The sequence below is a fragment of the Melozone crissalis genome, unplaced genomic scaffold (assembly GCF_028551555.1).
Source record: "Melozone crissalis strain CALT ecotype California unplaced genomic scaffold, PUWL_Pcris_2 ptg000061l_1, whole genome shotgun sequence".
In the NCBI taxonomy this organism is placed as follows: Eukaryota; Metazoa; Chordata; class Aves; order Passeriformes; family Passerellidae; genus Melozone; species Melozone crissalis.
This window is the reverse complement of record NW_026535839.1, coordinates 3,644,492-3,661,080: the sequence shown is the minus strand read 5'-3', so window position 1 is coordinate 3,661,080 and position 16,589 is coordinate 3,644,492. Positions and strand designations below refer to the sequence as shown.

Sequence of the window (16,589 nt, the reverse complement as noted above, 5' to 3'; positions counted from 1 at the left end):
CCTGCAGGCTCCAGCAAGTTCATGGCTCTTCATCACCCCCATCCTCAGGACACCCTGTGAGAGAACCTGGGCAAGGGCTTTGTGCAGCAGGGATCTCTGATCTGGGGAGCACCTGAGACACCCAGGGGTGCCCTGTGTAGAGACCCCTCCTCTGGGGGGCTTGGCAGTGCCACGGGAGAGGCATCACCAAATCAGGGAGGCAGAGAAGCACCGGGGCCTGTGGGGAGGCAGCAAATATTAGAAGGAATGGCTGGATGGGGAGGAACTGGCAGGGCCAGGGGGTCCAGAGGGATGGCTGGGAAGTGGGGGGAATTGTTGGGTACTGGAGAAACGGGTGGCCAAGCAATGGCGTACGGGGAGACACGGCCACGCACTGGGGGTGGCTGTCATGGCACCGGAGGCACAGGCGGTACCGGGAGGGACGCTCCGTACCGGGGGTGATGCGGGGTGAGGGGAGCACAGCCGGGCCGCAGGGGCGGATGGTTGAACAGCGGGGTGAGGGCATCTCGGTACCGGAGGAGCAATTACCGGTACCGGAGGGAACGCGGCCGCTAGCGGGGCGGAAGGCCGGGCCGGGGGCTGCCGCCCGGGGCGCGGGGCGGTCCGGAGGCGGGCACGGAGGCGGCCCCGCCCGGGAGGCCGTGCGGCGGAGGGGGAGCCAGCACCGGGCCCCCCCTGTACCGCTACGGCTCCCGCCTCCCTTCCGGCGGCGGCTCCTTCTCCGCGCCGGGGGCGGACGGGGCGCACCGGAGCCGCGCCGAGCCAGCCAGGTGGGTGCGGGACCGGGCCGGGCCGGGCCGTGCCGTGCCGCAGAGCCCGGGGGGGGCGGCGATCGGCCCGCCGAGCCTCCCGGGGCCGCCGGCTTATATAACGGGGCGGCGGCCGCGGAGCGGCGGGATGCGGCATGCGGGGCGGGATGCGGGGAGGATGCGGGGAGGATGCAGGTGATGCGGGGAGCCCGGCAGGTGATGCGGGGTGCGGGGAGCCCGGCAGTGATGCGGGTGCGGGGAGCCATGCAGAGCTGAGCGGCGTCCCCCGGGTGCCCACCCGCAGCTCTGGGGAGGGGGGACACGCCGGCGTGCAGGGATGGCAGGAGAAGGGCTGTCACCCCCGCACCGGGCTTTGGCTGCCCCTCCGTGCCCGGCCATGCCCTGCAGGAGGCTCCGCAGAGCGGGGCTGAGGGCAGGGAGAGGATGAGACCTGATCCCGCCATCACCCCCTGCCCGCAGCCGGGGGCTCCGTGCTCCTTTCTGCCGCGGGGATCTCGGCACCTGCCGGGCTCCTCCCGTGCCTCCCCATCAGGGGCTCCCTCCTCCACCCTGCTCTCCATCCACGGCTCAGTCCAACCACTGGTGGAGCATCCCAGCCTCACCGTTCCCAGTCCCCTGAAATTCAACCCCTCTCCCCTGTGCACTGTCCCCACAAGGCTGAGCCCCCCAGCCCAGCCCTGTCCCCGCCGTGTCCCCAGCAGCACAGGGGCAGGTGGCTGCCGCCATCCAGGCCTTGGCACACGCGGTGGCAGTGCCACCCGCATGGCACCGGCGTGACCGGGCAGCCGCTGCCCGAGGCTGGCAGAGCAGTGAGTCAGAGCACAGAGGCAGGGCTGGCACCTCGCTCAGAACAGGGCTCAGCGCTCAGGGCTTCTCCTGCAACCTGCCAGGCTCCGTGCTCAGGCTCCAGCAGCTGCTGGCCAGGGCTGCTGAGGGAACCGGAGTGACTGGAGTCAAGCTGAGGGGCTGGGTTTGGAAATCGAGGATGAGGAAGGATGGGCTGGACATTCAGAGAAATGCCCTCCCTGCCAAACCTGCACTTGTTCCTCAAAGGCTGCAGGACCCCGAGGGCTGCCAGGACAGGCTCCAGCGTGGAAACAAAGGAGCTCAGTCCCATCCAGTAGCACTGCTCACAGTGTCTGACCCTCACCCTGCTGGGGAAACTGGAGATGGCTCAGCTGAGACAAACTGGCACAGAAAAATGTCTCAAAGTCTCACTTGGCTCTGGGCCGAGTGTTTGTTTCTTCGATTGCCTTGCTTGATGACATTAGTATTGAAATGACCCCGAGCAGACAGAGCTCAGGACACCTCACTGCCCTGGAGGGTGATTGTGGTTCACACCTGGGCTCTTCCTGGGCTTCTGCAGGGGCTGCTGCCAGGCAAAGCCCACCAGGCCCATACCAGGAGCCAAGGGCAGCTGTGCTGAGTTGCCCAGCCTGGTTTCTGCTCTGGAGATGAGAAGTCCCTGTGGAAAATCCCTCTGGGGAGGAGGTGGTGAACACTGGCAGTGTGGCACATCTCCATTCCGACCCCTGGGCACCAGTGTGCCCCTGTGGCCTGGAGCTCTGGAGCTCTGGCATGGCAGGAGAGCATGGTCACTGCAGCCCAGGCTGCATGGCACCGAGCCCAGGCCCTTGGGCATCACACACTGCCCCAGCAGCCAGGGCTGGACCCAGAGGATCTTCCCCGTGGCCAGAGGATCTCTGCTCTCACCCACAGCCTCTGTGCTCCTGCCCAGGCCTTCCCATTTGTTCTTATGCCAGCATCATCCTGGAGTTTAAATGCTCCCTCTCCCTCCCTGGTGTTTATTCTCTGGGTGTATTTATAGAGAGCAATCAGGCCTGCTCAGCCAGGGTAAACAAGCCGTGCTCCTGCTCCTGCTCCTGCTCTCGCCTGAGCGCCCTCTGCTCGTCCCAGGAGCTTTCCCCTCTGCTCTCCTCCTCCCCCCGAGCCTCCCTGCCTGCAGAGACCCCGACCAGTGCCTTGTCCAGCTGTGGGCTCTGCCACTGCCACCTTTGCTGTGTTGTTCTGCACCACCCTGCTCCTCCTGTCCATCCCTCCCTGGCTGGTGCCACCAGCCCCTCTGTGGCACTCAGAAACATTGCTCATCCCAGTCACATCCCAGAGCCCCACAATGGTGCAACCCAGACCTGCCCCAGTGTGAGGTGGGAGGAATTGTGCCAGAGCAATTGAGATGTTTGAGCCTGAGGATCTTTGCTTTTTGAAGGCAAGGTAGGTCAGCTCAGGTGCAGACCTCACCTGGGGAATGCCTCTGGGGGCTGCCCAGTGTGGCATGGCACCCTGAGTCCTCTGCACCCTGCATGAGAGCCAGGACAGCACGCTGCCAGCACAGGCTGTCCCCAGACTTTGTGACTCTGAACCCTCTTTCTCTCCTGCTGCCCAGGCTGGAAACTGGTGCCAGACCCAGGAGCATCTCCCTTAGGCAGGGGAAGTGATTTGAGATGTGCCCTGAGTTTCTCAGCTCACCCTCCTCCTTCCCCAGCCTCCCCTCCTCTCAGACACTTGCACAAGCTCAGCTGCTCAGGCAGGGTGCTGAGAGCTGGATGTGCCAAAGCAGAAGAGCTGTGGGCTCACTAATGTCTCATCTGGAGCATTCAGTTTTCCCTGGGTGCTGTGTCTTGTGTCCAGACTGGATCAAAACGTCCCTGCCAGCACCTGGGGGCTCTGCTGTCCCTGGAGCTGTTCTGGCACCATCACCCTGCTCTGCTGTTCCTGTCCTCTGCTTTGGCTGTGCTTGGTGTCTGGCTGCCTGGGCAGACAGACAGACAGACAGACTGACCTGGTGCATCTGTCCAGGTGAGATGCGTCTTCATGGTACTGCCAGGCTCTGCCTATTGCAAAGGAGATAAAAACCTCTGTGGTCTGGCTGAAATGAAAAATACCCTGCAGGGATTAGAGCAGCACCTGCAGGGATTAGAGCAGCACCCCTCAGGACTCTCTGCTTTCTCTCAGGGGCCTGGGCAGGGTGTTCCTGCCCTTCCCACCCTCTGGGGTTTCCGCAGACAAATCTCTGCTGCTGTGCACCCCAGGCCATGGCAGCAGAGCCACCCTGCCTCTCCCAGCCCAGCTGTGTCCTTGGCACGGCGCTGTCTGGAAACCAGACGCCCCCAGGAGCACATCCCTGCAGCTCTCTGCATGCAGCCCGTCTCACCCTGCTCCAGAGCCTTCCCACATCCCAAAGGAGGCAGTGGCTGTCCCCAGCAAAGGTCACCTTCACGCTGCTGCTGCTGAGCCCTGTGCAGGCTGAGCTCTCTGCACTGCATTTCCCAGGGCACCAGGCACCCTTCTGGGGTCTCCCATTGGGGAGCCTTTGCCTCTTTCCACAGCCAAAACCTCCCCAAACCTGTTCCCAGGGGCTGTCAGTGCCTCCTGCTCCAGGGCTGGGATGAGGCATCCCTGCTCTGTGAAGCTTTTCAGAATGCAGGCTCCATCCTTCCATGGCAGCCCTGCTCCTCCACAGCATCGGCGTTTGCCTGGGTTTCCCCTGGGTCACAGATTTATCTCCAATTTGCCAAAGCCTCCCTCCTTCCCCAGGGTGTAGGAAAAGCCTTTGCTTGAAGTCAGGATGAATTTGTAACTTCCCCAGGAACCTGCTCCTCCAGTGCAGAGGAGAAATCACGCTCGTGACACATCTCACGGTGACATGAGCCACACCACAGGGACAGCCCACCCCAGAACTGCCAGCGTGGCACCCAGAGCTGGCACCCAGCTCCCTGCACAGCCCCTGCCCATGCCAGCATCTCCCCAAGCCTCACAGAGGGATTTCAAGGGCATTTAGGAAGGGATGAAATCCCCAGACAGAAGTTTCCTGAGGCCCAAAGCAGCATCAGGCTTCCTCCAGTTGCTGAGTCTGAGCAAAGACTTCTGTCTGCTGGCTTGTTTTAGCTTGCCATTATGTTCTCCAAAGGAGAAATTCATCATGTGCAAGCTAAGGAAGGCAGAGTCAATGTGAAATTTTAAAACCTTTAAAGAGTTGAGAGCCCTCTAAATTTTTAATGAAGGCATCCAAACTGCCAGGTACCTGCAGAGATGGCTAGGAGCCCTCTGCCAGCAGCAGAGAGGGTGCCCCTGATCCAGGAGAGGATGAGCTGCCACCTCCTGCACCTCCTCACCCTCTGCACGCCCTGCTGGGCTCCCTCCTGCAGGGACATGGTGGCTCTGGGCAGTTGCTCCATCCTTGCAGATGGGGATGCAGGGAGCACCCAGAGCCAGCCAGGTGGAGGAGAGGGCAGCAAGCAGTGGTGTGCTCTGTCTGTCCCCCATCAAGTGGCTCCCCTTTGTGTGTCCCCCCCAGTGCTGTGGCCCCTCCAAGGCGCTCATGCTGTCGCTGTTGGTGTCTCTGCAGGCCCTGCTCTCCCTGCGATGCCCAGCCACCCCCACGAGGTCCCTGTCCCCTGCGTTAGGTGCTGAAGCAGCAGGCTCCCGGTGCTGCACACACCAAGGTAGGCAGCGCTGTGGCTCTTGGGGGGCTGGGGGGGCCATTTCACTGCCCGTGGTGTGGGGGACACAGCAGAGTCGTGGGGTGCATGGGGAGGCTCAGAGGTACTGCCTGGGGCTGCCTGGGTGGAGCCAGTCAGGTCACCCAGGATGGGGGGGACTCATCTTGGTGACTCTGAGGCAGGCAAGAGGCACCTGAAGCAGCTCAAGGCCAGGGGAGTGAGGACCAGCTCAGGATCTCAGCAGATGCTGGGCACGGTCCCACCTGGAGACCATGGCAAGTGATGGTGACTGTGGAGGTGGCACAGGGCCAGGGCTTTTTTCCTTTCTTCTTCTTTTTTTTGGTTTTTTTTTTTTTTTGTTGTTTGTTTGGTTTTTTTTTCCATTTGAAAGCCCCCAGATGGGAAAGGTACGAGCCAAACCCCTCTGAAAGCAGCCAAGAATGAATTTCCTGGCCCGAGCCCCAGCAGCTCTTGGAGCAGCACGGTGCCTGTCCGGCGTCACGGCGCAGCAGAAACCCCCAGCACAGGCAGCTGGGGGGCAGCAAGCCCCACACCCAGCCCAGCCACTCCTGGAGCCCCCTGCCCGCCTCCCCAGGCAGGGCAGTCAGGCTCATCCTGCTGCTCCCACCGAGCTGCAGCTTGGCCCCAGCCCAGGCACCCAGATGTCCCCCCAGGCTGCCACGGAGCCCCCACCATGCAGCCATCTGCTGCCAGCAGGGTGCCCCTGGTGCTGTCCCCCTTATCCAGCTCTGTTGCCCAGGCCATGGGGCATTCTGGGCTCCCAAATCTCCCCTCTCATGGGATACAATGAGCCCTTCACCCACAGAAGGCAGGTACTCTGGGAGTTTGGGTCAAGCATCCCTGCTCCTCACTCCCTCCCACTCCCCAGCACTGCTGGTACAGAGAGGGGTTAAAGCACCCCTGTCCTCAACTCAGGTGCCCCAAAGAGCTCACAGGATCTTTACAAAATCAATGCTTTATCAACATGAGGCTGAACCTCAGGTGGCAGTGCCAAGGGTCTCATTTTTAGGGTGTTTTGGCTGGCGAGGGGACAGGTGGGGGCTGCCATTGCTCTGCTCTGACCTGGCTGCTCAGCCTTGAGCCAATCATGCCTTTGTCCTTCGTGTCTTGTTTCTGCCAGTGAAATGAGGGTGGGTACAACCACTTTGAGGCTTTCTGTGGGGAGTGGGTGCCCAAATCCCATCCTGACCCAGAGCCAGGAGATGATCCCTGTGCATCCACCACCCATGCAGTCCTGACCACCTCAGTCAGTGGTGTCTGCACGGGCCCTGTCAGTGTGGCAAGGATGAAAATCCGTGTGTGCACAGGGTGAGGGGCTGGGCAGGCAGCACAGGGGCTCGGGGGGGTTTTGCTGCTTCCAAGCAGAGCCTGGTGTGCTGTGCCCAGCCCGGCTCCGCACCGGCCCTGCAGAGCTGCGAGTGTGCGTGCCTGCCATAAATATTGATGGGGTGCACTCAGCGCCAGCGTGCCCTTGGAGAGGCCATGGGGGTGGAAATGCTGTCCCTGCTGCGTGGGCAGGGCAGCACAGCCTGGGGGAGAGCACCAAGGGGAACACAGAGTCTGTTCCGGGGGGTGGGAGCCATCCTATATGGATGGGGGCTTGGAAGCGGGCAGGTGAGTAAGGCCAGGGGTCATAAACCTGTTTGGGGAGCTGGCCAGACCTGCAGTGAGCATTAATGTGGCGGCTGCGTCTGCAGAGAGCCACCAGGGCCTGTCCCCAGCAGCCACAGCAGGATAAACAGCGAGGGGCTGCAGTGCCTCTGTTTAACAATGCACAGCACAGAGGCACCGGGCACACGCAGGGAGTCGGGAGTGCAGGCGTGAGGAGTCACCACTGCAGCACTCCAGGGGCAGGGTCCACCCCAGCAGGGACCCCTGGCACTCCCAGGTCCATCCTGGTGTGTCCCAGTGCTCATGTTGTCTCCTTGGGGTTCTGGGTGGCTCTGAGACCAGGGCTGGGTGAGCAGAGGGCACAGAGCAGGGGTGGCAAAGCCAAGGTGCTCGGTCACACCGTGGCTGACAGCCCAGCCACTCTGGAGTGTTCTTAGCTGGAGGCTGGAGCTGAGTCCCTGTCCCCTTGGGAGGTCCCGCTGGGAGATTCAGCCCCTGCAGCACTGTGTGACACAGATGTGGGTGTAGATGGCAATTTTGGGGAGCTCTGGAGGGCTGAGCAGCACTGGGAGCACCCCTCTCTCTCTGGTACCCTCCGGGGGCACTGCCATGCTGGCAACAGCTGGAATTACGGGCTCGGTCCTCTCCTCTCCCCATCCTGGCTCAGCCACAGCCTCCCCGGCCCGCAGGCAGGGCTGGGATGAGCAGGTGTGGGATGGGGCCCTGCAGCAGGGCTGGGATGAGCAGGTGTGGGATGGGGCCCTGCAGCAGGGCTGGGTGAGCAGGTTCATGATGGGGCCCTGCAGGGGTGAGCTCACTGCCGGCTCCTGTGGATGCCTCGGGCTGTGCCCTGCGAGGAGCAGCCCCGTGATCCGGCCCCATGTGCTGTGGCAGCTCCCTGCACCCGCTGCTCCCCAAAGCACACTGCACCCCGAGAGGGGCAGGATGGGCTGGGGGTGCCCCCTGCACCCCTTGTCCTGCCAGGAGAGAGTGGCAGTGGCAGGGCTGTGGCAGCAATGCAGATGGGCAGTAATGCGGAGGGTTGTGATGCAGGGATTCAGCAACAGCCGCAGTGTCAGTCCAGAGCCCCTCTGGCTGCAGGGGTGCACAGGAGAGGCAGCAGGATCCCCCCCAAGCCAGCCAGCAAAGCCCAGAGGCAGGGAGAGCCCCAGGGCTTGGGGCTGGCAGAAGTTACCCCATAAGGGTGGGTTTTGTCTATTTGCTGTGTCCCTCTCTGTGAGCTCAGGGGGCCCTGCCACAGCTGAGCTTCATGGTGGAGCGGGGCTCAGGCTGTGGCATGAGCCCACCGCCCTCCCCCAGCCCCAGGGCTCCTGGTGAGTGCTGAGCAAACAGACCACACTCACACCCCGTGTCTGACCTGGCTGTGATAAGGGCTGAGTGGGTGCTGGGGTCTCTCTCACGGTACTGGGGGTCTGTGGCTTGCTGCAGGGCCAGAGTGGTGGCCCCAGCATCGCCAGGGTCTGCACGTGGGTGGCTCTGGGCACCACAGAGTCTCCTGGCCCTGACACAGCATGAGGGAGTGACGCCGGGTCCCTGCTGTCCCCAGCAGTCTGTGCTCAGCGCTGAGCTGGAGGGGCTGCTGTCTCCAGACTGACCCCACAGCACGGCTGGTGCCTGTCCCTGTCCCTGTCCCTGTCCCCCCCAAGGGACCAGAGCTGCTCTTCAGAGGCTGCAGCTGCTGCATGTTTCGTGCTGCCTCTTCCTCTTCTCCCCGCTGCTGTTTTTGTTTTGTTTAAGAGGCTGGGTTACGAATTTTAAACAGGCTCCTGAAAAACCCAATTACCTCCAGAAGACAACCTGATAAAAGCTGCCTAAGTGGCACTGTGGAAATCGCCTTGTGCAGCAGCTGAGGGAAAACCAACATAACAAAGCCTTTGGAAATGGAGTTAACCACTTTTAATCCCTCGGTGCAATGAGAAGGACCAATAATTATTTTCTGCAAAGATGTTGGGGGGCGGATAAGTGGAATAACTGCCCTGGGCTAATGGGTGACAGCAGGCTGGGCTGGCAGTGCTGCAGGGATGGGTGCAGCTATTCCCTCTGCCTGGGGGCTTGGAAAGGGCCCACAGAGGCTGTGACCTTGCAGGGTCCCTGTCTGGCTGTCAGGGGACAATGGGGACGATGCCAGCAGGCAGGTGCCACTCAGGGATTGCTGTGGCTGATGTGGTGGCACCAGCCAGCCCCATCCCCTCCCTGGGTGCCAGCTTGGAGTGGAGCACGGAACTGCTGGGGCCCTGGCACCTGTGCTGACTCCACAGAGGCGTTTGCAGGGTTTGGAGGTGCTGAGAGTTTCCTCCTCCTTTTGGCTACGGTGCTGCTCCCCAGCCCCTCACACCTCCCCACACCCCTTCCCTTCCTGCCTCCCCCAGAGCTCCAGGCAGGCACCCAGCAGGTGACACTGCCCGGGATGATGCCAAGGAACAGCTGGGCTTAAAGGAGTGCCCACACTGGGCACAAGCCCCGGGAGCATCCCCCAAACACCAGCTCAGCTCTGGGACTGCGGGGGTCCCCTGGATCCATCTCTGTCCCACAGCAGGGGTGTGCAGGGCAGGAGGCAATGCCCATGGGGATCCTGGCCAGCAGGGCAGAGCAGGGAGCCCCCAGCCCGGCAGCTGCGGTGGCACTGCCAGCACTGGCAGCTGGAGTGCTGGGGCGGGCGGCCTGAGCTCACACAGCCTCGTGCTTCCCGCAGCAGCAGGGACGGGGGCTGCCTCGCCCACCTCCCCCGGCCACCCAAACCCACGTGGGACAGTGCCTGGGGACAGTGATTGGGGACAGTGATTGGGGACAGTGATTGGGGACAGCGATTGGGGACAGTGACTGGGGACAGTGCCTGAGGACAGTGCCTGGGGACAGTGACTGGGGACAGTGACTGGGGACAGTGCCTGGGGACAGTGCTCCAGGCCCCTGACCCCCAAGAAAGGCAAGCCCGATTTAGCACTGGGCACTTGCACAAGGGATGTCCCTGCCAGTTTGGCCTGAGCTGATACTGGGAGCAGTCCTCTCTGGCGCACTGGGATCTACTGGAGGAGGATGTGCTTAATGAGCCGAGGCATCTCCAAAGATTGAAAGACTCAAGGACCCATCCCAGGAACAAAAGGAGGCGTTTGTCAGGCGCTGAGAGACGGGCTCGTTAATTCCTCCTGGCTGTCACACTTATCTGTAATGAATTTGTGCTCCGCTGTATTATTTTTAATACAATGGGAGCGGTGCCGCCCGCCCACCGCCCGGCTGCCGGGAGCGCTGACGTCAACGCCCGGAGCAGGGCTGCCGCAGGACGGACGGACGGACGGACGGACGGACGGACGGGCCAAGCACAGGCCTGTCTTGCCGCCCACGTGCCCGTCCCGCCAGCTGCCAGCAGGCAGAGCGGGGCTGGGCACAAGGGCAGGAGGGGTTTTTACCCTGGAGGTGGAAGAAGGAGTTGTTGGTCAGTGCCAGGCTGAGGGCTCGGGGCTGGTGGAGATGGGTTGTGCCAGGGGGTGGTTTTGGGAGCAGTGAGAGCGGGTGAGCAAGAGGGACGAGTCCCTGATGTGCTGTCCCTGTGTCCCTGTGCTGAGGTGTCCGTGGCAGCAGCCGTGCGGTGAGGCAGGAGCTGGCAGCGGCTGTGCACGCACAGATCTGCCAGTGCATCTCTCTGGAGGTGGCACTTGCAAGCCAATTTTGTCCCCCCTGGCTGAGAGATGTCCCCCCACTCCTGCCCCACACCCTGCATCTCCCCCAGCCTTAAACAGCCCCACAGCATCTCCTGAGCCCACCCCAGGGGGCTTGCGGGGGCAGCTGCAGCCTGTCCCAGCTCCCTGCAGCCCCCCGCGTTTAGGGGGGACCATCCCTGAAAGGACCCCGCACCCCGACCCTCTGCAGTGCCCTTCTGGGCTCCCACAGGCTGCTGGTCCAGAGCGTCACTATCAAACACGGGCTATCCCAAAGCCCGGCTCCAAGTGCCGCTGGGGAGATTCGCACAGGGCTCACGTTGTCTCTGAGAACCCAGGGCTGCATTAATGAGGAGGCACCGGCTGTGCGAGGAGCGCACAGCGTCCCTGAGCATCGGGACAGGGGTGGGGAGCCCTGTCCCGCACTGCAGAGGAGGAACACGGGAGGGGCTCAGGAGCCCATCTGCATTCGGGCAGGTGCTGGGGGGCAGGCAGGGGGGTGCACCCCATTTCCTACCCAGGAACCCCTCGCTGAAGGGGGTTCTGAGCTCCGTGGGCATCATATCCTCGATGCCACCATAGACCCCCTCTGGCATCCCCTCCCTGTCCTGGGAACCCCGCGGGGGGAGCAGCACCAAAAATCCAAAGCTGGGGCCCCCGAGCGGCAGCTCTTGGCGGAAAGGGGAGGGAGGGTGATATGATTTATCAGGGACTTTAATTAAACTCCCGCAGCCGCCCCGCATCGCTGCAGAGGAGGCCGGGGAGCTGCGAGCCGGGGGTTCAGTGAGGGAGCCGGGGCTGCGGGACCGGGGGCATCTCGGGCTGATGAACGCCTCGTTTCCCCGGTAATTGCGGCGGCGGTGAATCATTAACCCCGCGCAGGAGGCGCTGCCCCGCGGGTGCTGTCCGAGGGGCCCCGTCCCGGGGAGCGGTGCGGGGCTGCCCGGGACGTTCCCGGGGGTCGTGCGGCGTTTCCCGGGAGGGTCCCGCACCCCGCCGCCCCCGCGGGGGCCGGTCCGCACGGTGGCGGTGGCGGTGGCGGTGGCGGTGGCGGGGGGAGTCGCTCCGGGCGGGCCCACGCGTGCCGCCGGGGGCGGGAGGGGGCCGGGCCGCGGCGGGGCGGGGCGGGGCGGAGCGGCGGCAGCGGCGAGCGGCGGCGGAGCCGGTGAGTGCCGGTGCTGAAGGGACAGCGCCGCCGCTGCGGCACCGGGCGGCCCCGGGCGGCGGGCGGGGCCCCGCGCCGCGGACCCCGGGGTGGGCTGGGGGGGAGAGGGGTCCCCGCGGCACCGCAGCCCCTGCGCGACCCTCGCCCCCCGCGCGGTTCCCGCCTTCCCCGTGTCCCCGCGTTCCCCGGTGTCCCCTGCGCCCCCGGTGCGCGTTCCCCGACCCGGGTTCCCCCCTCGTCGTCCTTGTGTCTGCACCCCACCTTCCCCCGCTCCCCACGGCGGCGCGCCCCCCGCGTCCCGCACCCCGCTGCGGTGCCGGTGTCCCCCGCATGCCGGGTGTCCGCTACGTCCCGTGTCCCCGCTGTCCCCCGCCTTCCCGGCGCCCCCCCGTGTCTCCTGCGTCTCTGCAGCCCCTGTGGCTCCGGTATCCCGGTGCCTGCCGGTGTTCCCCCCGTTTGCTGTGTTCCCCCTGCGTCGCCCGTGCACCTCCCGACGTCCCCCGCTATCGCTACGAGCCCCCCCCCCGCGACGCGACCCCCGTGCTCCGGTGCTCCCCGTGATCCTTGCACCTTGCCCACGGTCCCGGTGTCCCTGCGCTCTCCGCTGTTCCCCGTCCCCGGTCCCCCCAAGCCCCCGCTGCAGTCTCAGGGCTCAGCACTGTACTGAGCCCCTCCTCCATTGTCGCGGGGTGCCCCGGGGCTGGCAGCAGCAAACTTCCCGGGGTCACAGCTCCCCCAGCCCCATGGGGGTTCCGGGGCGCCGGGGTGGGGGTACCCGCTGGGCTGCAGCACCCACCGGGCACGTACACACACACACTCACACACACACACACACACACACACTGCAAACTGCACCCCCAGGCTCCGAGCACAGCCTGCAGCACCCCACTCACACGGGGCACGTGGGGGGCACGGGCACCCCCCCCACACACCCTCTGCCGTAATCCCCCGCATGCACACACAGCACACAGGCAGCCTGCAACACCCCCACACGTACACACACGCGACACAGTCTGCAAATTTGTGTGCTCAGCCCCCCTCAGCCTGCAAACCCACGGACCTGCACACACAACCCCTCCACACTCACACTCGCACCGCCTGCAGCACCCCCCGAGTGTGCAAACTCACGCACACCCGCAGCACAAACACCCAGCAGGCAGGCACAGCCCGCAGCCCTGCGTGCACACGCATCCGCAGAGCCCGCAGACCCCAAAACTCGCGCACGCTCGCGCTCCGAGCTGGCAGACGGGCTGCAAATCCGCTCATCACGGGGGCACGCGCAACCTGCAGCCCCACAAAGTTACCCACACGCACCCCCCATGCAAACACAGCCTGCAGGCGCCCGCAAACACACCCCTTGAGCAAACACAGCCCGCACGCAGAGCTCACGCGCAGCGCGCGCAGGCACGGCACACACCTGCTCCGTCCTGCACAGGCAGTGCCCCTGCACGGTGTCACCCACCTGCACAGGCAGTGCCCCTGCACGGTGTCACCCACTGCAGAGGCAGTGCCCCTGCACGGTGTCACCCACCTGCACAGGCAGTGCCCCTGCATGGTGTCACCCACTGCAGAGGCAGTGCCCCTGCACGGTGTCACCCACCTGCATGGACAGTGCCCCTGCACGGTGTCACCCACCTGCACAGGCAGTGCCCCTGCATGGTGTCACCCACCTGCACAGGCAGTGCCCCTGCACGGTGTCACCCACCTGCACAGGCAGTGCCCCTGCATGGTGTCACCCCCCCGCAGCACCAGCACGGATCACACACACAGGGATCACACACCATCACAGGCTGCTGCTGCCTGCAACCCCTGCAGCCCCCAAGCGCTGCCGCAAGGCGCCAACAGCCTCTTCCCCATCCCTCTGCAGAGCACTCGTGCTGCTGTAGACACACACACACACACACACACAGCACCCCGGGTCCCCCACACAAGGTCTGTCACCCTCTCCTGCAGAGCAGGGGCACACGGTGCGTGGTGGCGTGGTGGGTCCCCATCCCACCAGCCCCCAAGCAGCACACCAGGGCTCCCGGTGCCACACCAAGGGCAGTGCTGAGGTGGAACATCTCTCTGGAGTCCCTGCCTTGGTGCCTCCACATGTCCTTAAGGCCAGAAGGGATGTAGGGAGGGGCTGAGGGGAGCAGGCACTGTCACTCTCTGCCTGCAGACCCCAGAACCTCCCTCTGCCCATCCTGGAAGGCATTTGGGCTGAGGATGCAGAGGGTGCAAAGCACAGCCCAGAGATCATTCCATCCCTCAGCCTGGGCAGCAGGGAACCTCAGTGTGGTATCCCCAAACTTGTCCTTCTCTGCCTGCGCAGGTGGCCCAGGTCAGCAAGCCCAGAGAGCGGTGGATGAGCGCTGGGCACCGGCCTAGCCACACGCACACACCGGCACCATGGACTTCGTCATGAAGCAAGCGCTGGGCGGTGAGTGCGAGCTGTTCCCCCTCAAGGGTCCCCCTCTGTGAGCAATGCTGGCCCAGCACCCCAGTAGCACAGTGGGAGGGACATGGCAAGGGGACAGAGTCACACAGAGAGCCACTAGCAGTGGGGAGCTGCTGCTGGAGCCCTCCGGGTTTCCCACTTCCAGTGCCATCAGCGGCTGGCTGGGGAATCCTGGCTCTTCTGCTGTTAAGTGGGATTCCCCAGCAGGTCCCCTGGGTGCTGAAGAAGGAGCTGCTGGCATCTCCCCCAGCTGACACTGAACTAGGGCAGAACAGCCAGCCCGTGGTACTCCCCATCCCCACAGCCTCCCAAGCCTGCACTTCAGCGCAGGTGGCCCTGGGGATGTCCCAGGTCCTCCTTGCCAGGGACCTCCTTGCCCTCCCTGCTGCTTTGGGGGCTTTGGCAGCAGCACCCTTGAGGACCAACCAAGAGTCTCGTTATGCACAGGGGCCACCAAGGACATGGGGAAGATGCTGGGGGGCGAGGAGGAGAAGGATCCCGACGCGCAGAAGAAGGAGGAGGAGAGGCAGGAAGCCCTGCGCCAGCAGGAGGAGGAGCGGAAAGCCAAGCACGCCCGCATGGAAGCGGAGCGGGAGAAAGTCCGGCAGCAGATCCGTGACAAGGTGGGCACACACCTCCCCTGGGCCCGCCCCTGCCTCCCCTGTGGCAGCCGGGCTGGGCTGGGACAGGGAGCGGCATGGCCGGGAGGAGGGCGGACGAGCCGGTGGCGACGGGCACGGGGCACAGCGCGGGCAGTGCCCGCTGCCTGCCCTGCTGAGAGCCTGTGTCCCCTCAGTACGGGCTGAAGAAGAAGGAGGAGAAGGAAGCAGAGGAGAAAGCTGCTCTGGAGCAGCCGTGTGAGGGCAGCCTGACGCGCCCCAAGAAGGCGATCCCGGCAGGCTGTGGGGACGAGGAAGAGGAGGAGGAGGAGAGCATCCTGGACACCGTCCTCAAGTACCTGCCCGGCCCACTGCAGGATATGTTCAAGAAGTAACAGCACCGTCAACCCTGCCATAGGGTGCTGGGGCACGGGCGCCCTCTCTCCTACAACTCCTCCATCAGTTCCCTTGGCCCCGGAGAGGGGGTTCCCACACCCCCTCCCATCCCCTCCTGCCCTGTCCCCCGACCAGACCAAAAGCCCGCCCCGTCCCGTCCAGGCAGGGCCCCCCCACCACGCCAAAGGGGAGCAGCCCTGGCCGGACAGGGCGAACCGGGACCAAATGCACTGATGTAACCTCGCGGCAGGCCAGGGGCACCCAGGCCCTACCGGCCCCCGGGGTGGCTCCTCGTGCCCCCTGCCCTGCCCCTTCTCTTCTCCCAGGGGACCCCAGGAGGCCTCTGCTCGCCTGCCCCCGTCCCCAACACTGCCATCCCCCTGCCCCCTCCCGCCCTGGGCCAAGCCCAAAGCACAAAGCCAGGCGCCCTGCCCGCAGCTCCCCCAGCCCCGGTCGTCGGGCACGGGGGTCCCCCGGGGCTGCCCGGTGTGCTCCTGCATCGGGGGGTTGGAGGGGACCCCCCTCCCCGCATCTCTGGCCCCATAGTTAAAGCCATATCAGTTAGACTGCAATACTTCAGCACCGGGAGCAGCGGGCGCCGCGCTCCGCCAACCGTGTACAAAGGCACGCGCGGGGCAGGGGCCCCCCTGCCCCGTCCCCGTCCCCGCCGCTCGCTCGTCCGTGTCTTGGCCCCGCTGGCCCCCGTCCTCGCATTAGTGTCTCCGTGCCAGGGTGCGCCCCGTCGCTCCATGCGTCCTCGTGTCCGCTGCTCTGACTCCCACCCCCGCGTCCCCACTGTCCCCGGGGGCCGCCCGCGGCGCCCTCGCCGTGCTGCGGGACCCCCGCTCTGTCCCCTGCAATAACGCCAGCGCGGGCCGAGGGCTGCCGGGCCGCTCCCGGGCTGGGGACACCCGGCTGCCCTCACCTGACGCTGGACACGTGGGTCCCCGGGCCTGGGAAGGGATCCCGGGGTGTCCCAGGAGCCGCTGCTTGCACCCCAACCGGGGGAGGCAGGGGCACAGCCCCGTCCCGGCCCGTCTCTGCCACACCGTGCTCCCCCTCCCTCCCTCCCTCCCTCCCTGTGCTTCCTCAGCCAGGCCCCCGGCCGCTCCCCAGGGCCCTCCCGGGAGGTGGCGGGCAGCTCGGGGCCCCACAGACATGCTGTGACCATCCTGCTCGAACTAGTCTTTGACGATCTAATAAAATAAAGGGATTTGTACATTGCTCCGGCCTCTTCTCATCCGTTGCTTTCCTGGGCCCCCGTGTCAGCTCCCTCACCCCACCAACCTCAGGTGGTGAAATCTGGCAGCTCATCACACCTGGGCTGGCCCCCAGCCAGGCCCCTACAGGTGCAGGAAGCAGCCACACGTGGCTCCCAGTCCTGCTCATTCCTACTCCACAGGCACCTGTCCTCTCTGGGGTTGGGGACAAGACAAAGGGGATGTCCCAC

At 64.8% G+C, this 16,589-nt stretch overlaps 1 protein-coding gene across 2 annotated transcripts; it reads left to right on the top strand.

Moving 5' to 3' along the window:
• The first annotated feature begins 655 nt into the window (after nt 1-655).
• Nucleotides 656-15,409, top strand: CPLX2 (complexin 2). Of its 2 annotated transcripts, XM_054287710.1 has the most exons (5): nt 656-770; nt 5,137-5,233; nt 14,019-14,126; nt 14,592-14,767; nt 14,941-15,409. In XM_054287710.1, exons 3-5 carry the CDS (start codon nt 14,096-14,098, stop codon nt 15,136-15,138), a joined length of 405 nt encoding a protein of 134 aa, XP_054143685.1. In that variant the 5' UTR covers nt 656-770; nt 5,137-5,233; nt 14,019-14,095; the 3' UTR covers nt 15,139-15,409. The 2 variants fall into 2 exon arrangements, with proteins under 2 accessions (XP_054143685.1, XP_054143686.1); XM_054287711.1 differs by lacking the exons at nt 656-770; nt 5,137-5,233 and adding an exon at nt 11,648-11,701.
• The last annotated feature ends 1,180 nt before the right edge of the window (nt 15,410-16,589 follow it).